Raw genomic sequence first — 23,338 nt, forward strand, 5'->3', positions numbered from 1 at the left:
TTTCCTCAGTGCCGATGAGGTCATTGTAAAGATGCACGGTGCCCAGCTGACGCAGAGGTACCTGGAGAAGCATGGATTCGACGTCCCCATCATGGTCCCCAAGTTAGAGGACCTCGGGCTCAGGCTCCCCCCGCCTACCTTTTCTGTGGTGGATGTGGAACGCTACGTAGGTACGAACTTGAATCTTCATGCTCTTGGGCAAACACAGTAACAGAAAATAGTGGTCAATGTCCAGTAATGTCAGCAGTTTACTGAAAGGAAGTTCATTTAGTTCACTTTCTTGTTTCTGAGAAAGTGAAACTCGGTATCACCCTTGGAGGAAAATGATTTTTTTCTCAGCAGACCTGCACTTATTAGGAACAGAGTGAAACTTTGTTGGCCTCACCATCTGCTTTGATGGAGTCCGTGAGTGTTTGGGTAGGAAACGCTGTTATTGAGGTGGGGTGTAGATACCAGAAGAAAGGCCGCATCTGGGGACTGGCCCGACTCTAGGCATCTGTAGGTCCCAGTGCACAGCCCTTGGCTGAGCACACCAGCCGCCTTTTCACTGTAATTAATCTTTGGGATCCTGCATTGGTGGCCTTCTGCTACACAGAGGACCAGAACCAAACCCGCTGCCATCTAGTCGATTCCGACTCACAGCACCCCCTAGAGGACAGAGTAGGACTGCCCGCAGGGTTTCCAAGAGTACAGATCTTTACAGGAGCAGACTATATCTTTCTCCCGCGGAGCAGCTGGTGGGTTTGAACCTTTGGGTTCGCAGCTCAGTGCTTTAACCACTTTGCCAGGACACAGAAAAGGAGCAGAACCTCTTAAACCTGCCTTGGTGTTGACGACCTGTTGCCACTGAATGACTTCTAGACTTACTGTGTGATTGTGAGAGCGGGAAAGCTTCAAAACAAGGTGAAACCCTGCCTGTTGCTGCGTTGCTGACCTTTCCTGTCATTTCCTGGTTCTCGTCCTGGTACTGAGAGATGCAGCGACTGCACGTGGCTCTCATTGACATTAGCAGTGCAGAGACGGTTTGAAGCTTAGCTCTCACATCTACCATTTCTCCACATTGTGAGTCCATGATCCTAGGTCAGCTCCTGCCAAAGGGGCAAGGAGGCCACATCTTCTGACCTCCTCTAACCCCACAGGAGGAAGAAAGCATCACCCTCAGTAGCCCAAGGCCTGTCCCTGCGAGGCCAGACATGCTGCCTCCCTCCAGCCCCTTCATCACCCCTGACCCCAGCTGTTCCTCCTGCAGCACCCACCACCTCTCTGCTGGGCTCGATAATTCGCCGCAGTGGCCATACAGAACTCACAGATTATTAGGTTTGTTAGGGAAGCAACAGGCTACAATTCAAGTTCAGGAACACGCTCAGTCTCTCAGCCTGCCATCTCTCAGCTGACAGTCTCTCTCAGTCTCTCTCCCAGCAGTGCGTGTCTCTCGTGTCTTTCAGCCTGACGGTGATAGATTCCTTCTGCCTCGAGGAGGGCTCCTTCTGAGCCTGGCAGAGTGACCAAACCAGTCCCAACATCAGAATTCCATACACCTGAGAGAGAGCGAACTTCCCAGAAAATTATTTCATGCTGCTCCCAACAGAAATACCCCAGGTGGATAACTTTAACAATCAGGAGCGACTCGGCTGCTCACAGCAAAGCCCACCATGGAGTTTAGAAAGTCTTAGGGCTGGAAAAGCCACACTGTGTAATTTACCACACCACAGCTCCCCAGCGGACCTCCTTCAGAGCAGCGACCCTTCATCCAGCCATCTGTACACAACTCTCATGGATGGTGGTGTCCCTTAGGAAATCCAGTCAAACGTCATGACTTCATCTGCAGCAAATTTTGAATATTTGGTAAATCAGGGATGAGTCGAGGGTTTACCCGAAACCTCATGGCACTGTGAAATCAATGGCTAGTGGAACAGAAAGTGTGGCTGTTGTTGCTAGGTGCTGTCGAGTCAGTTCCAGCTCATGCGACCCCATGTACAGCAGAATGAGGTGCTCGCTGCCCGGTCCTGTGCCAGCCTCAATCAGTGCTGTCCTGGAGCCCATATTGTAGCCACTGTGTCAGTCCATCTTGTTAAGGGTCTTCCTGGCTGTTTCTATTCAGGGAAATAAGTATAGGAAAAAAAGGCTTACATTGCCTGCTAGCTGACTTTTTGGTGCACCAAGGCAAGCATCTCCCTCAGTTAGGCACTGGTGACAGGACCGTCGTGCCCCCTAAAGGTCAGACTCAGGAGCCCATTAGGCAGCACTCCCCACCCTGCAAGTCACATGAAAGAGCAGGGAATTTGCTTACTTTCCCCTCGGGTCTGGTGCGCGGTGCTGTAGGGTGAAGCCCACCCGCCCTGTCCTGTCATGCAGAGCTGGTGCTACTTCCCAGGGACAAAGGGCAGTGGGGCAGTGGGACACGTGGAGTGACCACAGCTCAGAGCTCGTTCACAGGCACTGACACAAACGGCCAGGGCCCTGATGGCACAGTGGGTAAAGCACTGGGCTGCTAACTGCAAGGCCAGCGGTCAAACCCAGCAGCTGCTCCATGGGGGAAAGATGAGGCGGTGTGCTCCTGTAAAGACTGACAGCCTTGGAAGCCCTATGTGGCAATTGTGCTCTGTCTTCTAGGGGCACTGTGAGCTGGAATCAGCTTGACAGCACTGGGCTTGGGTTTAGGTTGAATTCAAACCAATTTCTGCTTCCTAATCCCTTTTTGTGGGAGCTCTGGTGGCGTAGTGCCTGAGGCATCTGACTGCTGACCAGAAGGCTGGCGGTTCAAACCCCCCAGCCACTCCTCGGAAGGAAGACTGGGCGATCTACTTCCGCAGAGATACGGCCTCAGAAACCCAAGGAGGGTTGCTGTGAGCCGAATGGACTTGATGGCAGTGAGTGTTCTTTTATTTTAACTTGCTTTTTTCTCTGGAAGCCAAGTAGGAAGGGCAGCACTAGCTGGCTGGCGGACCCTTCGTGTGTGCTTCTGGCTCCCCGCTGACTGGTCAGGTTTTGAGACTGAGACAGTGAGGCTTTTAGGTGTTAGAGAGCAGAGGGGACAAATGAGGGGTTGGGCCCCTGGACGTCCACACGCTCCCCAGGCCCCAGGCCGCATGCTGCATCTATCTGGTCAGCGTGAGCTGCACGCAGGCAGTCATCGCAGGAAGGAAGGCTTATGTACCGTGCGAGGTTCACTGAGGGTGACTCGTGCTGCTGTATTGATTTACTTCTTCTCTGAAAGAAGGCCATTATTTCCAGAGTTCCAGTTGAGCTTAAAGGTTAAGACTGTGGGAAGAGTCTTTGTTTAGGCTGTGTCATTTTATGGGTGGCTTACCGATCGTACCAGAGAGGTTTCTGTGCAGGGCGTCTGTTGCCACAGCCCTTACGCCCAGCAGTAAGACTTGTCTCTCCATCTGCAGGTGGTGACAAAGTGATAGACGTCATTGATGTGGCCAGGCAGGCCGACAGCAAAATGACTCTTCACAATTATGTGAAATACTTCACGAACCCTCCCAGGCCAAAGGTGTTAAACGTCATCAGCCTCGAGTTCTCGGATACGAAGTGAGTACCTTTGGACACGGGCTGTGTAGCATGCCAGGGGGTGGGGTAGTGAAATGTGCTTTAATGATCGGTGTCTTTGGGTAACGTCCGAAGTGGTCCCGGGGTGGCAGCACTGCCAGTTTTGCTTTGGGACACCTTGAGGATGGTTGGAAGTAAGCTGTGTTTTAAACTTAGAGTCTTGGCTTTCATCTGGCCTTGTAGTTTGTGGCAGGTCCAGGCTGAGGCGGGTGATGCTGCTGGCAGTTCTTGCTACAACCACTTGTGAACATGCGTATATCTGTGTTTAAGGATGTCTGCACTGGTGGAAGTCCCAGAGATAGCCAGAAAGCTCTCCTGGGTGGAAAACTACTGGCCAGATGACTCGGTCTTCCCGAAGCCGTTTGTTCAGAAATACTGCTTAATGGGCGTTCAAGACAGCTACACGGATTTCCACATTGACTTTGGTGGCACTTCAGTCTGGTACCATGTCCTCTGGGTAAGGCACTGGTGTTTCTTTGCCGTCTTGTTGACCAGAAATCCTCATGTTTTTCCCCTGGCATATTTCTCTGCTGTAAATGACATTGGTAACCACACCCACTGCCTGGAGTCCTTTCCGACTCTCAGCGCCCCTAGAGGACACAGTGGAACTGCCCCACAGGGTCTCCAAGGCTGTCAGTCTTCACGGAAGCAAAGCCCAAACCACACCCACTGCCATGGAGTCCATTCTGACCCACAGCGCCCCTAGAGGACAGCGTGGAACTGCCCACAGGGTCTCCAAGGCTGTCAGTCTTCACAGAAGCAAAGCCCAAACCACGCCCACTGCCGTGGAGTCCACTCTGACCCACAGCGCCCCTAGAGGACAGAGTGGAACTGCACCACGGGGTCTCCAAGGCTGTCAGTCTTCACAGAAGCAAAGCCCAAACCACACCCACTGCATGGAGTCCATTCTGACCCACAGCGCCCCTAAAGGACAGAGTGGAACTGCCCACAGGGTCTCCAAGGCTGTCAGTCTCGACAAAAGCAGGCTGTCTCATCTTTCTCTCTCAGAGCTGCTGGTGGATTCGAACCGCTGACCTTTTGGTTAGCAGCTGATTGCTTCAGCCACAGTGCCAGAGAGTTCCTGACATTTGCAAAGGCAGACATTTTAAAGTGGGATTTATCACTTTACCTTTAAACATTATGCATTCTGTTTTTGTTTTTTTAATCCTGAGATTTGAATAAATCTATGGTCAGTTGTTTGAGATGAAACAAGAAGTTGAGAACAAGCTGTTGGAATGAAAAGTTTCCTGACTTGCTTCTTCCCACCCAAGCTGCCTCCAAGTCTTTGTACCTTATAGTGTCCTGTGTGGTGGGGAGGGCCCGTCCTTCATTCCGAGCTGGACTCCTTGTTTGGCCTTGTGTTTTTTAAGTTGGTCCTCTCTTACCTTCTTGTCTCATTTTGTTTCCTCTCCTCCCTGGGCAATTAGCAGTCATTCCCTGAGTCAAATACCCGAGAAGGAACGGAGTCACGGTAACAGTTGTCACTGGCCTTGAGGTTGGACTAGGATAGCTGGCTGGCCAAGGCAGGCACACCCATACAAGTCCCACTGCTGCTTCACAACTTACAGTCTCCTCACTTTATCTACAAGTATGCTGTTTAATCCAGCAGCCACCAGCCACACAGGGCTGTTTAAGTAATGAAAGTTAAGGCAAAACCCCAGCCATCTGCCACGATGTCATGTCTGACTCATGGCGGCCCCATGTACATTAGAGTAACATTGTGTTCCATGGGGTTGTCAGTGACGATTTTTCAGAAGCAGATTGCCAGGCCTTTCCTCTGAGGTGCCTCTGCTAGACTCGAACTGCCAACCTCTCATTTAGTAGCCACCCAGGTTCTCTGATTAAAATGAAATGTCATTAAAAGCTCAGTTCCTCGTTAGCGGGAACCACAGGTCTGGTACTCACCTATGTGGCCTGTGGCTGCCAGACTGGATGGCACACATTGAACTGTCTCTCCTGTGACAGAGTGTCCTATTGTCACTCACTGTCAGTGCCACGGAGCTAGATCTTGGTCTGTGTCCCCCACCCCTCCCCTAACAGTGCTCTGGGCTACGTTCGACCTGTGTCCTTGAACCCCTGCCTTTTTCCCCACAAGCAAACGTAGGTCATTTCATGGGAGGCAGCATGTTTATAGATGTTACAGTCACCACAAGCTACAGATCTTCAGAGATAGGCCGAGTTTGCAGAGGTGACTGCTGTGGGCGGCCAGTTGACGTGGACGGATGGCCGCACCTGGAGAACAGCAGAGGCCGGGGCGTTTCTGGTTCTTTCCCTTCCTTTCTCTGCATGGCCTCTCCAGTACTCTGGGGTCGACTGGCTGTCCTACCGGGGAAGGGGGGCTTTGGTGCCTGCAAAGATGCTTGTTCATGGCGATAGCTACCAACTGGGTGTGCGAAACAAACAGGCCATCCTGAGCCTGAAAGACCTGACCGTTACCCAGTTGGATTCAGGTCACCGTGCTGGGCACTGGAGCCCGTCCGCAGCATGGTTTTGCCTTTTTCAAAGTCAGTGTGCTTCCTCCTTGCAGGGCGAGAAGATTTTTTATCTGATAAAGCCGACAGACGAAAACGTGGCCCTCTATGAATCCTGGAGCTCCTCTGTGACCCAGAGTGAGGTGTTCTTTGGAGATAAGGTGGATAAATGCTATAAATGTGTGGTGAAGCAGGGACATACCTTATTTGTTCCCACAGGTAAGGCTTCAGGCCTCTCCGCAACCCTCCACTTCATGTTCCCACCAGCAGGGAGGGTTCCAATTTCTCCACGCTGTCCCTCAAACCATACCCACTGCCGTGGAGTTGATTCTGACTCACAGCGCCCCTAGAGGACAGAGTGGAACTGCACCACAGGGTCTCCAAGGCTGTCAATCTTCACAGAAGCAAAGCCAAAACCACACCCACTGCCGTGGAGTCAATTCTGACCCACAGCGCCCCTAGAGGACAGAGTGGAACTGCCCAATAGGGTTTCCAGGGCTGTCTTTCTTTCCCAGAGTGGCTGGTGGGTTTGAACTGCTGACCATTTGGTTAGTAGCCCAGTGCTTTTGCCACCGTATGATTTTGGTTTGCATTTCCCTAATGAATAATGATACATCTTTTCATGTATCTAATGGCCCTTTGTAGATCTTCTTTGGAGAAATGTCTGTCCATTTCCTTTGCCTGTTCTGTAAATGGATAATCTGCCTTTTCGTTGTTGAGTAGTAAGAGCATTTTATATATTATAGACAACGAGTCCTTTATCAGATGTATGATTTGCACAAATTGTCTCCCATTCTGTGGGTTATCTTCTCACTTTCTTGCTGGTGTCCTAGGACCATAAACCAAAAAACCCCTTGCTGTCAAAGTTGATTCCAACTCACAGAGTAGAAGGAGTAGAAGGGCCCCATGGGGTTTCTAAGGCTGTAATCTTTACTGAAGCAGACCTTTCTCCCATGAAGTTGACTAGTGGCTTTGAACCACCAACCTTTCAGTTAGCAGCCAAGCACTTAACCACTGCACTACCAGGGTTCCTTCACAGGACCATAAAAATGAAAACAACACCCCACTGCCATCAAGCCAGTTCTGCCTCATAGGTCCATAAAAACAAAAAAACCCTCACTGCCATCGAGTCAGTTCTGACTCACAGCAACCCCCGTTGGGTTTCCAAGCCTGTAAATCTTTACAGAAGCACTGCCTCATCTTTCTTCTGTGGAGCGGCTGGTGGGTTTGGCCCAGCGACCTTTTGGTTAGCAGCCAAATGCCTTACCCACTGAGCCACTGAGATCTTTGAAGTCCATGGCCTTCCGTGATTCAGTGCAGGAGAGCATCTCTTTTCCTTGGTGGAGTCTGCTCTCTGTAGGGATGGGGTCTGTGGCTCTTGTTCTGCCAGGGTCCTTGAGTTCAGTCCTGTCAGGCTGACCCTCCAGCTAGTGTGCTCACCAGCCCCGTGTCCTCTCAGGATGTATGCTTTCCTGAGCCAGACCCACATGACTAGTCGGGTCCTTAAAGGGAGTGTGCTTCTAAACTGACAAAAGCCCCAGCAGCCATAGACACCTTGGCGCTGTTGTCTACTTGGATGCAAGCCTGTGTCCTTGGTGCTTGGCACAAACCTGGCACATCACAGGCACCTCATACACGTTTGAATGAGTGGGTCTGGGGCCTGTAGACGCCGCCGCCTTCTCCGGCCCTGGAGTGTGATGCAGCAGGCTGCTGGCGGTTGCGTTTCTTGATTGCTTCCCAGGCGGAGAGCACACTTCTTGGCATCAGTGATGAAAGGTCGCTGACTCTCGTGCTTTTCCTGTTTCAGGGTGGATCCACGCTGTGCTCACTTCTCAGGACTGTATGGCTTTTGGGGGGAACTTTCTGCACAACCTGAACATCGGCATGCAGCTCAGGTTGGTGTCGGCGGGAATCCAGGCGTCTCTGTCCTTTATAAAGCAGGACGTTCTTCACAAGTTCCAGAGGGGGAACGGTGTGACACGCACCAGCAGAGACAGACCCAGGGTGCCCACTAGGCCTAGGAGCTTTGTGCAGAGAATTCTGTTTTAAGATGTTAATGCAAGTTAGCTCTGGAATGGAAAACTGCTTCATTCAGTTGGAGACTAAACAGCTGCCCACGGTTTAAAAATTGTATAAAAATTCCTGCACTGTCCCCTGGCTGTGGTTGCAGCAAGGGAAGAAGGCCAATCCTGTTCAACTTGGGGGTGGCACGTGGCACCCTGTGCCACAGCCCTTGGTCAGAACTGCTACCAGACCTCTTGCCTGCCTTCGCTATGGGCGAAGGGGCCTGCTCTCCCTGGGGATCTGTGTGCCCTGGCAGCCGGACAGGCAGAGAGCCACTCTGTCAGACTGGAGGCCAAGGAGGCCCAGTGAGAGGCCAGCACTCGGGCCTCCCTCAGTGAGGCAGTGGTAGCTGTGCGTCACCTACGGGAAGGAGCCCTGCCAGCTCTGCAGCTGTGAAGTTGTCACCAGAGATAGCAGCTCCTGTGGCCTGAAGTGTGAAGCCTGGGCACATGGCTCTTGTGTCTGTGGACCTGACCTGTCATTGCAAGTTGGGACTGCTGCAGGGCCCCTGTACCAGAGTCACACGGTGGCAGCTGTGAGTCCTGCCTCCTCCCCACCCACGTAGACCAGGGTCGCACGGTCAGCTGTGGGTCCTGCCTCCTCCCCACCCACGTAGACCAGGGTCGCACAGTGGCAGCTGGGGGTCCTGCCTCCTCCCCACCCACCCCCATAGACTAGGGTCGCATGGTGGCAGCTGTGGGTCCTGCCTTGTCCCCACCCACCCAGGTAGACCAGGGTCACATGGTGGCAGCTGTGGGTCCTGCCTCCTCCCTGCCTGAGTAGGCTGCGCCATGTGCACCTTTTGAACTGAAGTGCAGTGGCCACTTGTCCAGCACAGGAAACTGTTCTGAACACACTGTATGTTCAAGTAGAGCCATCATCAGATTCCTTCTTCTGAAACCAGGAGGCCTGCCTAGAGGTTGGTCTCTGTGCGCTGAGTGTCCTGCTAAAGTTCCTGTCAAACTTGCTAAGCCCAGAGCCTGGACAGGGTCACAGGTCAACCTGGTTCGAATGTGGTGTTTCTGGGAGCGGGTGGTCTTTAACTGCCCTTACCTGGCAGGGCCTGCTGCATTGATTTCCCTCAGTTGGTCACCTACACTGAAGTTTGAAATGCATTGATTAAATGTTATTTCTAATTGTGTCCATTTAGGTGTTATGAGATGGAGAAAAGGCTGAAAACACCAGATCTTTTCAAATTCCCTTTCTTTGAAGCCATATGTTGGTTCGTAGCCAAAAACTTACTGGAAACCTTGAAAGGTAATGTACAGTTTGTTGCATGTATGATGCATGGTGTTTGTTGGTTCGCTAACAGCCACCTAACAAAAGGGTGTGCCTGTCGCGCATTTTGTTTTTCTGGACTCAGAGTCATGGAGGCTGTGGTCCATGTGGTTCATCAGTCTTGTGGACCAGTTGTTTCCCTGCATCTTTGATTTTCTTCATTCTTGGCTCTGGATGGGGAGAGACCAATTGTTGCACCTTAGATGGCTGCTTACAAGCTTTTAAGACCCCACTCGCTACTCACCAAAATGGCAGGTGGAAGATTGTCTCTGTGCACTGTGATATGACAGCTGACCCCTCAGGACCGTGCTCCTGAGCCCCCAGGCCCAGTGACTTATTCCCTCAAGGCCTTTGCTGATGCCTGAGATGTTTCATAACTCTGTGCTCTCCATGTTCATGGATATATTAGCAGCACAGAGAAATCATATGTAGAATTAGCCTCCGTCAGACCTGTAGGTACTCATGGGGTCGTCCCATTTCCCTCCCAACCATTCACTGAGTGGCTCTGTGGGCGTCTGCTCGTAGGTTACGGTCATTACTGTCATTACTGCTGTCGCAGGGTGTGTGTGTAACAGCGCTCGCCTTTGCTGCCTTGAACTCCGTGCTCCTGCCCGTGTCGTCTTCTGCCCTGACCACTCTGTGCCGAGCCCCCTCAAGCCCACGCTCTTACAGTCAGATCTCTAACGAGCTGCATCCAAACAACAGAGGTGCTGTCGGGTGACACTCGCTGCTCCCAGTGAGACGCTCCCCAGTGTCTGCCTTGAGGACTTGAGGGAATCGCTGTCTGTTCTGAGAGACTCAGCACACGAAGTTCCATTAGGGACCATGACACTGATAGGAGTAATTCACTTCCTCTGTGCACTCGGATGGGATGGCAGCTCACTTGTCCTGTAATGGAGGAAAATGGCTTCTGAGCATCCTTCACTAGCACTCAGAAAGCTGCTTTTTAAAATGTGGAGCTTGAGGCCTGGGTTCTTGTTTTTCATTTAATAATCTTAGGGCAGTCAGGTTGGAGACGGAATGTCATCTCTCCTTCAATCCCTGTCCTGCTTTCCTTGCCCTTGTACTGGTGACAACACTGCCGTCAGTACGTCTGGCTTGTAGTGCAACATTTGTAATGTTTTAAGCATTTTGGCTGCTAACCAGGAGGTCGGCAGTTCGAACCCACCAGCCACTCCATGGGAGAAAGATGAGGCAGTCTGCATCCGTAAAGATTATGGACACCCTGGGGGAAGTTCCACTCTGTCCTCTAGGGTCACCATGAGTCAGAAGCGACTGATTGGCACTGGGTTTAGTTTGGTGTTGGGCTGTGTGTGGTTTGTATCACCGTGTCTGTGTTGTGTTGTCGGCACAGTTAAGAATGCCACTGTTAGACATAAACAGAGTCTGTCTTTCTTCATTCATAAGTTACACAAGAGAAAGAGTGTGAAAGGCAGAGCAACACAGCACTTTCCTTCAGAGGATGGTGTCCACTTATGGTTTCTTTCCTCAAAAAAGTAAAGATAAAGGGACCCCCTTTCTCTGAGTGGAAGGAAAGTGCAGTTGACCCCAGCCTCACACCATGCAGTGCAGCGTTGAGATGGGTGTGGCAGCAAAGCAGGTGTGGGTGATGAAGGTTGGGTCTCTTGGGTACGGAGAACAGCTCCCTCCTCCACAAGGCCAGTCTCGGTTCCAGAACTGGATCCGCAGTGACTCTGACTTGGGGAATGTGGGCTGCGGACATCACAGGGCACCACACGGTTGCCATATGTCATTTGCAGAGAAAGACGGAAGGTTGTTGTCTTCCTATCCGAGTGCAAGCCTAGGAAAGCAGGAACACGTACAAATACTTAGGAGAACACTATACATGCCTTTGTTTCTGGAAATAAAACCCAGCTCCTGAATCCTCTGGTTAAGAGGTGGGCGGTTCAACACTGGGTTCAGAGCACTTTGTCCATTTTTCTCGCCTTTCGTCCCAGGAGCTCCATGTTCCTATCTTACGGTGGCTAGGAGAAACTGTCCCCTTACACACGTGTGCATGCACACGCGCACGCGCACACACACACGCACACACTCTGAGGAGATGCCCAGGCTTCTTTTCTCCAAGTGTCTAGGATGGGCTCATCAGTCAACTTTTTAGAACAAATTATGAGTTCATCTAAAAGACAGAACCTTGCTGTCACAGCAACAAATTGCTGAGTCCTAAAAATAGCCACATAGTCATTGTTTTGGGCCATCAGGGGTTCAGAAATATTGAGGTCTGGTTGTAAGCATGACCCTATGCTTTAAAGACACTTTTAAAACATTATGAAAAAAACTTAATGTCAAATCTGCAATAGTATTAGTTTATCAGTGAGATCAGTACAAGGTTCCTGACATTAGTTTCAGTCCAATCCCATAAAGACTGGGGTGTTTTAAAGTGCAGTGGCCCGTATACCCATGGTCTCCAGCCTAGCATTCATCTGGGAGACAGGAATGAGGGTCTTGTTAGCTTACATTCAGGTGTTCTTTCATCCCTAAGTTTCTTCCATTATGCCCTCTTATTTGCCAGCTCCCAGACTGTTGTAAGGCTTATATGATGTACGTGTGAAGGCGGACTGTCTAAAACGTAATTGTGTCTCCTGTCAGTGATAGTAAATGGCCCTTTTTGGATCTGGGTGAGTCAGGCAGCCACTGGGCAGAAGTGAAATCTCTGCCTTTTGCTTCAACATGCCTGAATTTTGGACGCATCTAAAATAGTTTTAGATTTTCACAATTCGGTTAAAACACTCCAGAAGACATTTTATTTTCTTCTTAAACCTTTTGTTGGGCTTTTTTTTTGTTGTGAAAATTTACACAGCAGCTTAGTTTTCCCAGTCAGGTCCACCCAGACCGTCCTCTGATGCTGGCCGCAATCCCCACAGTGTGGCAGCACTGTCTCTGTGTCCTCCCCGGGGTCCCAGTCTCTGTTTGTCCGGCTGCCCTAGCCCTCCCTGTCTCCTCCTCCTGGGAGCTGGGCCAGGGCTGCCCCTGTTGGTCCTGTTCTGAGGAGCACACTTGTCACGTTGTTTTACGTCCCATCTGTTACTTGGCCGGAAGGTGACCTCAGGAGTGTCTTCAGTTTAAGTTAGAAGGTTTTCTTATGGCAGAAGTCTTGGGTTCCTTCTGTTTCCCTTTGACCAGTAAGTCTGGTCTTTTTTTCTTTCCCTTGAATTTTGTTCTGCGTTTTTTTTTGCTTTTTGTTTTACCTGTTCTAACTGAGACAAGGAGACATTTTAGACAGTGAGTGTTTGCTTACGTTCATGATGTAGTCATATGCTGATGATGCGTGGGTCACATCACAGACGGCACCCTGTGTACACGCGTGTGGTCTAAAGAATGGGGCAGTCATCATGGAACCACTGCCAAGTTGAGCAGAGTACCCTGCCCGCCTTCCCGCCACACCCTCCTCTGTCCCCTGGAGATGACCACTAGCCGGACCTTCCTGATAAGCTCTCTTCCTTTATTTTCCCCAGTTTTGTCGCCTGTGCTGTCAACGAGTTTAACCTGGTCCAGTTGTGAACTTCCTGGGAAGAGACTGGTGCAGCTGTTCTTTGTGACTGTCTTACGAGCGTCTTGTTTGTGTGGCACTGTAACCTGTCTTCATTTCTGTTCCTGTGATGTTCTGTGGTGTGAATATACGACCATTCAATGCCTGTTCCACAGTTGAGGGCATGTGGAGTGGTTTCCCGCTTGGGGCAGTCATGGGAAATGTTGCTCAGTTCTTGCCTGTGTCGTCTAGTGCTGAGAGTTACTGCAGAGCCAGAGGGAATGTTGGTCACAGGATTTACTAGATGGTGCCACTTGATTCCCACAGAGTGGTGCCACTCGCGGGACCACCAGTGGAGTGTGGGAGGTCACCGGGCCCCGCTAGGGGCAACACTTGTCTGATTTCCACGTTTGCAGATATGATGGGTGTGGAGTCATGTTTCTTCTGCTTTAATGTGCCTTCCTGGCTGTTGATACACTGCACTGAGTGTTTTCCACATGCGTCCTGACCTGGGCGCTTCACTGACATGCCTCTTCAGGTCTTCTGCCGATATTTGGATTTCACCGTTTCTTTTTGTTCTGGTTTAGAGGCCTCTCTCGTGTATTCTGGGTCCTCCTCATTTCTGTGTGTCGGCGCCCTGTCTGAGCAGTTCTTTCCTATCCAAAGGTCAGGCAAATATTCTTAAACTATTCTTAATTCCTAAAAGCTGCCGTAGCTTTGCATTTTGGTCTTTAACTCATTTGGAATTGATTTTTTTGTGGGTGGTGTTAAAAAACCAAAAAACTTGCTATGGCCTGGCCTCTGACTCCTGGTGACCATGCGTGGAGCTGACCCAGGGTCGTCTGGTGACCCTGGGTGTGTCTGAGTGAGCTGACCCAAGGTCGTCTGGCGACCCTGTATTATTATTATTTATTTTTATTGTGACTTGGGTGAAAGTTTACAGAGCAAATTCACTTTCCATACAGCAGTTCACACATATGTTGTCTCATGACATTGACTGCAATTTACCCCAATGCAACAGCTCCCCTCCCACTTCCTCCCCACAGTTACCTCTTCCCAGTGTCCATTGCTCCATGCATTCCTGCCCCGTGAGCTCTCTCCCTGTGCATAAGCAGCCCTTCTTTCTCCCATAATTGTTCTCTCCAAGGAGTATATCTACCGCGGGTAAATGTTCAACTCCTATGCCTGTCTTTTGTTTGGCTGGAAGCCACAGGTGTGGGTTCAATTCCAGACCTGAAGTATCCCTGTATTTTGAGTAGTCCATTTTTTCTCTGTTCCTGGCGACGCAGTTTTGTCCTCCACCGTGTGTGGACATATGTGTGGGCGTGGGATAATGTCCTCCCTCCTCTCCCGTGCTCTGTGAGCCTGTCTGCCACCAGCCACAGCTTCTGTTAGCATCTGCTGAGCCTTGATTTCTGGTGAGCCCTCCCACCTTCTTTCTCTTCCTCCGCAGTGGTTGGTCTTTCTCTGCCTTTTCACTTCCCTAAATATCTTCCAGTTAGTTTATCAGGAGCTCATCTTCCTCTTCCCCTCACGCCCTGCAAATGCAAGCAATCAAATAATAATGATAATAATAAATAAACCTGTTGGACTTTTCACTTGGATCCCCTTGAATCTAGAGATCAGTTCTGTAACATTTTACATCATAATGTCTTCTTTGACATCATTAACCAAAAACAAAACCAAACTCAACTTCCGTCGAGCCAATCCCGACTCATAGCAACCCCTCCTTGGGTTTCCAAGGCAGTATCACTATGGAACTAGATAGATTGCCCAGTTTTCCTTCTAGGAGTGGCTGGTGGGTTTGAACTGCCAGCCTTCTGGTTAGCAGTCAGATGCCTTAGGCACTACGCCACCATGTCCTTCAGAGTTTTAGAATGTGGTTTTCTTTTTTAAAGGTGTGACATGTCTCTCACTAGCTTTATTCACAGCACTTCTAACTTTTTGGTGGTCTTCTAAGTGACATATTCATTGTTACTCGATATGAGCTTATATGATAAAACAGTATATATCACTGTTATATATAAAAACATATGCTCAGTGTTGAACCATATGATATTGCTGTTTTTATAGGTCTGATATTGGCAGCTTCATGTGGTTTGTGCTGGAATATGGACTCAGTACATCTATAAACTGATTCTGTATCCAGCAACTTTGTTCAGAAGTCTTGTTGACTCTTGTAATTTATCTGAGGCTTCTATAAGGTCTCTTACTACAATGACACCCTTCTTGAGTTATGACAGCTTTGTTTCTTTCCAAGCCTTAGATGTTTGATTTGTTGTTCTTGCTCTGCTGGGTTGGCCAGGAGCCCCAGGGCAGTGCTGAATGAAAGTGGTGAAGATGTCTGTTTATGTATGGTATACCTCGTTTCCAGACTCAGAGGGAAAGCCTTTGGCCTTTAACTATTAAATGTGTGTTACAAGCTTTTTATTGAAACTTTGTCAAATTTAAGAAGTTTCATCTATTATAAATTGGCTGACAGGTTGGAATTTTCCTTATTTTTAATACTCATGCGTAGTTGAATTTTATCAAAAGCTTTTCCTGCGTATATTAGATAGTCCTATGTTGGGTTTTTTCCCCCATTTTAATGTTAATTCATTGGTTATAATAATTGATTTTCTGCTGTCAAACCAACCATTGGTCTTGATATATTATTATTTTTATGTACTTGTACTTGGCAGTCAAATGCCTTAGGCATTATGCCACCAGAGCTCCCACTAGTACTTTAGAATAGAAAAATTATTTATATTTCTACGTAAATTTGTATATTATATATTCAGTAGGTACAGATGGGAGCTCTGGTGGTGTAGTGCCTAAGGCATTTGACTGCTAACCAGGAGGCTGGCGGTTCAAACCCACCATCTAGCTCCTCAGAAGGAAGATTGGGCAAGCTACTTACGTAGTGATACTACCTCGGAAACCCAAGGGGAGGGATCACTGTGGGTTGGATCAGACTCCACGGCAGTGTTTTTTTTTTTTTTTTTTTAATGTACAGGTGGAAATATGTTTACATAAATATATTTAGTGCATATTTATATATGATGTAATGTGTTTGTGTGTTTTCTCTCTTTTCTCACTATGTTCATGAGAATGGATGTTCATGAAATTGGCCCATAAGTTTGCTTTCTTGTACTGTCCTCGTTAGGTTTTGATATGAAAGTTATGCTAGCATCAGAAAAAAGGAGATTGGGAATTTTCCTTCTTTTTCTGTTCTGTAGAGAAGTTTGTGTATGCTTGAAATGATTGCCTTCTTGAATCATTAGAACTCACTAATGTGGCCATTTGATGGGTAGTTTTCTTCGGGTGAATATTTTTAATGACTGAGTCAATTTCTTTAATGATGACTAGACTTCAGGTTTCCTAATTTTTATCAAGTCCGTTTTGATAAATTAATTTCTAGCACTGTGTCCATGTGTTTTACTTTGTTGGCATAAAGTTGTCTGTGTTACTCTCTTAACTCCAGTATCTGTAGCATTTGTAGTGATGTCTCTTTTCTCTTTCTTGACATTGGGCACTTGGCCATTTTCTTTTCATCAATTTCATCTTTTTAAAGAACTAGTTTGAGATTTGTTAATCCTGTTTTCTGTTTTGTTAATTTTTGCCCTACTTTTGTTTATTTTTTTTACCCTAATTTTTCTTCTACTTTTTGTTGTCGTTTTGTTTTTTTGACTTCTTAGTGGGTCCTTGACTCACCAATTTTCAGCCTTTGTTCTTCTTTAAGGTAAGCATTTAAGGCTATGTGTTTCTCTCCATTATAGCAGGTCACACATTTTGATGCAGTGTTGTCGTTGTTGCCTAACCAAAATACTTGCCAATTTCTAATATGCTTTTAGTTTGACCTAAACGTTACTGAGGGGTCTATTTCTTGACATCTGTATTTCTTAATTTCCAACATATGTGCTTTTTCTAGGTCTCTTTTGTTTCACCAATTCCCGTGTACTGATTTATAGCTTAATAGTGTTGTGATTAACAAACATACTGTGTATGATTTATGTCTTTGGTCATGTGTGAAGCATGTCTTTGACCCACAGTTACGGGTAGTTTTTTTTTTGTGTGCTTGGAAAGATGTGTATTCTGTTGTTGCTGGTGCAGTATTTTGTTTATGGCCATTGAGTCAAACTTGTTAACTATATTATTCATTTTGAGTATTTGCCACCTGATTCTTTTGTTGGATCCTTTCAGTGTATCATTTATGAAAAGAGGTGTGTGAAAATCTTCCACTGTGATTGTGGGGTTGCTGTGTTTCTCCTGGTAGTTCTGTCTAGCTATTGCTTTTTGTATTTTCAGGTTATGTTACTAGGTGCATACAAATTTTAAGTGGCCATGTTTTTCTGGTGAATTGGAAATTTTATCATTGTAAAATGAGTGACTTCATTAGTGATAGTCTGTTAATAGAATTACACCCCTTTTCTTTTGAAAGCCTCATCTCTTTTCTCCATCTTTTCATTTTAAACTCTTCTGTGTTTTTTATATGTTATATATGTATTTTGAGCTGATTTTTAAATCCAGTGTGACAATCTTTGAATGGGAGCATTTGGTATAGTTAACATTTAATGTCATTTGCTTCTTTATTTTCTTTGCCTGTTGAACTGATTGTTTCATTCATTTCTGTTTTCCTGCTAATTTGGAAGTTACACAGATTAGTCCTCCTCTTTTAGTGGTTAATGAAGATCTGAAGTTAATCCCTTCATTTTCCTCACTCAAAGCTCTAACTCCTCTCCCTACCCCACTTGATTTCTCCAGAACTGAGAGAAGATGGTTTCCAGCCTCAGACGTACTTGGTGCAGGGAGTGAAGGCATTGCTCACTGCTTTAAAGTTGTGGATGAAAAAAGAAGTAAGTCGTTTCCTGGGTGTTTTTTAGTATGGCGGGATTAGGAAAACACAGTCATTGGGCCCTTTTGGCCAGGAAGGTTGGGCAGTCTACTTCCGTAGTGATACCTCCTCGGAAACCCAAGGAGGGGTCGCTATGTGTCGGATCCGACTTGACGGCAGTGAGTTGAGAGTGGCAGTGTGGCAATGTAATAGTGGTCGGAGGGGGTGGAAGTTAGGCTTTCAATATGTTGGGCTCTCTTTAGATCTAGGAGAATAAAGTACGCATTTCTCTGATCTTTAATCTGGAAAAGAAGGCAATTCATGTTATGTAGGATATTGACTAAGACATTGTAGTGTGCTACGCACTATACATTCAGCAACTAACCAAAAGGTTGGCGGTTCATACCCACCAACTGCTCCGTGGAAGAAAGATGAGGTCTGCTTCTGTAGAGACTGACAGCCTTGAAAACCCATTGGGACAGTTCTACTCTGTCCTGCAGGGTCTGCATGACTCGGAATCAACTTGAGGGCAGTGGCTTGTTTCTTTGGTAAGCACTGTGCTGAATCTATGTGCGTAATCTGATTTAATCCTCAGAGCAGCTGTGAGACCTGGGGGCTGTTGTTTCCCTGTTTTATCGATGAGGAAGCTGAGAGTGGAAGGGTTTAAGCAACTTTCCCAAGAGAACTGGTGGAGCTGGGACTTAGACCTGACCTCCGTGGTTGCAAAGCTAGAGTCGTGACCACTCGGCTTGGCTTACATTAAAACGAGGGGCAGGAGGGTTAAGGCTTCAAGCATGAACTTTGATTTCCACTAACAAGGTGTCCAGTTGTTTGCATTTGAATCTAACCACTTTCAAGAGGTCATCCCAGATCTCCATTTGGCATGAATATTTCCTTCCAGAAACAAAACCGAAAACCAAACGCACTGCTGTCAAGTCGGTCCTGACTCACAGTGACCCCTCCTTGGGTTTCCGAGGCAGTATCTCTACGGAAGTAGATCACCCAACCTTCCTTCTGAGGGCTGGCTGGTGGGTTTGAACCGGCAGCCCTCTGGTTAGCAGTCAGATGCCTTAGGCACTGCGCCACCAGGGCTCCTTTCTTTCCAGAAGAGCATCTTTTTGTGCCCATGTAACGAGACTTAAAAGTCCTGTGTGTAAAGTAACGAGTCCATGTATAAGGTTCACAAGCTCCTGCAGGACAGGGGCTGACCTTCTTGTCACCATTTCCCTGGGAGCCTTGCACACAACTCTTTAATAAGTGCTAAGTCTGTGAGCTGAAGAAACACATTTCCTCATTAACTTCTTGAGCGTCCATTTGAAGTCAAAGCCCTGCTCTTGAGAGGGATTGGAAGGCAGGAATGCCAGGTTCTCTTCCCAGTGATTTTCCACTCGTTCATTTGTTAACGTTATGCTGTGGACCCAGTAGTGCACAGCACCGTGGGTGGGTTCAGAAAATGAAAATCACGCGTCCCACTATCAAAGACGTCATCCTCTGAATGAGAAACAAAGACAAACGCATCAAAAATTATACAGCAAAATAAAGACGAAAGGAAAGGCGTGTTGTACAAACTGTAATTCGTTGCCTGCTGAAGGCTTTCGACTAGTGGCTTTCAAACTGTGCCTATGTCAGCATTGCCTTTAGAGTTTTTAGAAAGTGAAGCCTGGCTGCTCCCTAGAGGTTCTCGTACAGTGGATCCAGGAGCTGGACTGCTGTTTATAACACGCTTCGTGGATTTTGGTGCACTTTCCAAAACTTGATAGAGACAGTGAATACTGTTCACGTAAATCCTGTTGCAGTAATTGCTGTGAAGGGCATTTTCAAAGCATGATGTTTATATATTACTGTTGAATCTGTTCCAAAAAGAGAAGCGGTTTAGCATCGTGGATAAGACCTTGGCATCTGAAGTCAGATGTTTGCATTGAAGTCTCAATTTAGCTGCTAACAAACTAGCTTTGTGACCATGGGTGGCTCACTTAACTTGAGTTTCCTCAGTTGTAAGATGGGGATAAGAGGGGTATCTTTGTGACAGTGTTGTTGGAAGGATCAATGAGTTACACTTGTGAAGTACTTAAGACAGTATCTTGTCTGGCAAGTAGTGTTGTTTGTTGTTATTACTTTGTTTTAACAAATTATGCTGGAACCAAGGAAAAAGAGTAAAGTAAAAGGAGTAAAGTCAAAACCAGTATGTTAAGTGGGTCTAAAGAACCGAGATGTTAGACACTAATGTTTGGAAATGGGTGCAGTGAGTGGTGACAGTGGTTAACACTTCACTAGAAGGACAGTGAGTAAGGCCTTCAGCTGCTAACCAAAATGTCAGTGGTTCGAATCCACCAGCACTCTGTACAAGAAACATGAGGTAGTCTGTTTCCCTAAAGATTTACAGCCTCAGAAACCCAGTGGGGGTTGCATGAGGCAGGAGCAACTCAGTGACAGTGAGGTTTGTTGTTGTTGTTGTTGTTGATGGGACCTTATTCCTGTTCTGCCTTTGATTCTGAAAAGAAAAAAAAAAAAAGGCAAAAATCTATTCAAACTACAGTTTCCATGAGTCCTGGTAGATACCATCTTAGTTAACCGATTAAAATTAACAATGCAGTAATGGCATAAATTGAAATCATGGGCCATTGGGTGGGACGCCTTGGGGAGGGCACTGCTGGCCGTTGGGTGGGACGCCTTGGGGAGGGCACTGCTGGCCGTTGGGTGGGACGCCTCGGGTAGGGCACTGCGTCACTTCTATGACATTCCTGCCAAGGATGCGTAACTTGAATCTCATAGAGAAAAACATCACACAGACCCATGAGAAACTAGAGTGATTTCAGGGCCTGTGTTTCCCTTACCAGTCTTTATGTCATGTGAGTTAAACATTAGGCTGTTTAGTTACTATTAGTTACTATTAGTTACTCTACTAATTAGTAGTATTAGCTAGCATTATGGCAAGTTTAAGGTGTAGGTTACAAGATGCTTCACTACTCAATATAAAGCAAAATTCATGTAAGAAAAGTCAATCTACAACCCAGTCTACGAGCTTTGTAAGTTAAGGAGAATCTCCTCAGGGTTTTTATACCAACTACACAAACTCAGAGACCTGGCTGAACAAGCAACACCATGGTATTTAGCTATGTCTGTAAAATCTGGGAGCTCTGGTGGCATGGTGGGTAAAGCACTGGGCAGCAAACCAAAAAGTTAACAGTTCAAACCCACCAGCTGCCCCATGGGAGAGAGATGAGGCAGCCTGTTTCCATAATGATTCACAGCCTTGGAAACCCTGTGGGGTAGTTCTGCTTTGTCCTGTAGGGTCACTGTGAGTCACAATCTACCTGATGACTGTTGTTTTTTTTAAATAAAGTGTAGAGACTCCAAAAATCACTAGTATTAACGTGTAATACCTTGTCTTTCTTACCTTTGTTAACCTACATACAGCTTGTATGTGAACATGCCTTTGAGATCCCAGACAATGTCAGACCTGGCCATCTGGTTAAAGAACTTTCAAAAGTGATCCGGGCAATAGAGGTAAGAGGGGGGACTGCCTTGCCAGGGCTTGGTCTGCTTGGAAAAGCCCAGGGTCCAGTGAACTCCAGCCATTCAGAGATGAGCGCGTGCTCAGTGATGAGAGGAGAACGCGAGGACGAGTGGGCGGAGCTCGCACAGCTGTGCTGGCAGGAGGGGTGGGGCCAGGAGAGCCACGGACTGCGAACAGTAGAGCCACTCGGTTACACGAGTGCTGCTTGTCAGACGCTCGTAAAATCTGTGACAGGTGTAACGACTTTATAATAGGGTGCTGTCCTAGGTATTCAGGAAGAGTCTTCATACTTCGTCATTCTTCAGAACGGTGGTTCTTAGTGGACAGCTTGAGTTGAGGGGACCTTCAGGGGAGGGATGGAGGTGAGCTAACCTATTTCACTGTCTGGATTAGGGCTGTGCTGGGCTGCGGAGAGAGACGTGCGTCTAAGAAATACTGAGGTGCTGAGTTAGTATCCACGGAGGAAATAGTTCATTGTCCACTGTGGTCAGATATTTCCTGTTTTTAAAGATTACTAGTAACTGCGTAGTAATGGATTCAGCATAAGAAGTGATATGTGAGAGTATATAAAATCTTAAGTATGTATATAAATGTATACATATATAAGGTTTATGCATGAAAACAACCAAAACTAAGAATAAACAAACTCGCCAGTGAAGGTGGGGGTCTCATATGCTAAGGAAAGCAGACGACTGCTGGGCAAAGGGGGAGCCTCATTCCCGACAGTGAGCTGACTCCAAACTGACGTTACAGATTTAAAGGGGCAAAGTATACCCGGAAGAGTAATTGGACGAAAATAGCCAAGGAGGTTTTTATTTTTCCTAATGTGAGGGCATGGGGTTCAGAAGGCAGCTAGATAGCCAGGAGAAAAGTGTACAAAGGAAGTTAGTAAACATTTCACAATGGAAATGGCCAATCTGGTAAAAATATGAACACTGTTTGGAATTGTGAAAAAAGTTCACCCGCATTTTGCCCTGTAATATGATTTCATCTAATCAGTTGTCGTATTTTTATCCAGTTAAAGTAAAAGACGATGCCAGGTCTGTAGGAAATGTGGTGGGAATGGGCCTCACTCACGCCCTCTGGTGGGAAGTGTGAACACTTTCTCCTTCTAGACAGCCTACCCTTGACCTCACAGTTCCACTCTAAAGTGACTACGAGGATTCTGATTACACTCAGTGGATTAAACACACCTGCTTACCACTACCACCTCTTGGGTGGAAATGACAGTCAAAGACTAGGGGACAAGGACAACGATGGGGACAAAGCCTCTAGCACAGTGTTGGAAACTGGAAACAGTTGGGCAAGTGGTAGTTGACTCAGCAGACCAGCAAGAATGGAAGCCAGTGTGGGCACTGGGGTGAGACTGGAAGCTGGCTGATTTGTACAGCAGAACCTTCCACGAGCTCAGAGGTGGGGGCACCAGGGCCTCTCAGTATGAGAATGGAGGGGGCATGGAAACAGGATTGATGATGTGCCAACTCATGAAGCAAATCAGTCTGCATGTCCCTCCCCAGCACTTGCAGAGGACGGGATGGTTCCTGTTTGGGAAGTTGAACTGTGGGCTTTGGGACACGGGGTCCAGCTAAGTGGAGACGGGTACCATACTGGACACCAGAATGGATGTATGTTTGCTTGTGTATATTGCTACATGCACACACACGTGTGTGTGTGTGTATGTATACATATACACGTGTATTTATATACATGTATATGTTCATATACATATCAGAAATGAAATGGAACACATAAAGATTGATATCCTCGGCATTAGTGAGCTGAGATGGACTGGTTTTGGCCATTTTGAATCAGACAACCATGTGATCTGTGCCGGGAATGACAGTTTGAAGAGGAATGGCGTGGCATTCATCATCACAAAGGAAGTTTCAAGATCTGTCCTGAAGTACAATGCCGTCAGTGATAGGATAATATCCATACGCCTACAAGGAAGACCCGTTAATACGACTGTTATTCAAATTTATGCACCAACCACCAAAGCCAAAGATGAAATTGAAGATTTTTATCAACTTCTGCAGTCTGAAATTGACCGAACATGCAATCAGAATGTGTTAATTATCACTGGTGACTGGAATGCAAAAGTTGTAAACAAAGAAGAATCAGTTGGAAAATTTGGCCTTGGTGACAGAAATAAT

General features: G+C 47.2%; 1 protein-coding gene across 1 annotated transcript in view; it reads left to right on the forward strand.

The window, feature by feature from the left end:
- KDM7A (lysine demethylase 7A) overlaps positions 1-23,338 on the forward strand; it is a 66,685-nt gene that overhangs the window by 32,750 nt on the left and 10,597 nt on the right. The window contains exons 6-13 of the mRNA XM_007952786.1: positions 10-170; positions 3,396-3,537; positions 3,826-4,012; positions 6,083-6,245; positions 7,834-7,921; positions 9,241-9,347; positions 17,599-17,690; positions 21,086-21,175. Of these exons, the coding sequence (XP_007950977.1) occupies positions 10-170; positions 3,396-3,537; positions 3,826-4,012; positions 6,083-6,245; positions 7,834-7,921; positions 9,241-9,347; positions 17,599-17,690; positions 21,086-21,175 (1,030 nt within the window). The remainder of the gene's footprint in view (positions 1-9; positions 171-3,395; positions 3,538-3,825; positions 4,013-6,082; positions 6,246-7,833; positions 7,922-9,240; positions 9,348-17,598; positions 17,691-21,085; positions 21,176-23,338) is intronic.

This window comes from Orycteropus afer, unplaced genomic scaffold (genome assembly GCF_000298275.1).
Source record: "Orycteropus afer afer isolate SDZICR_OR568_19922 unplaced genomic scaffold, OryAfe1.0 scaffold00358, whole genome shotgun sequence".
NCBI classification, from domain to species: domain Eukaryota; kingdom Metazoa; phylum Chordata; class Mammalia; order Tubulidentata; family Orycteropodidae; genus Orycteropus; species Orycteropus afer.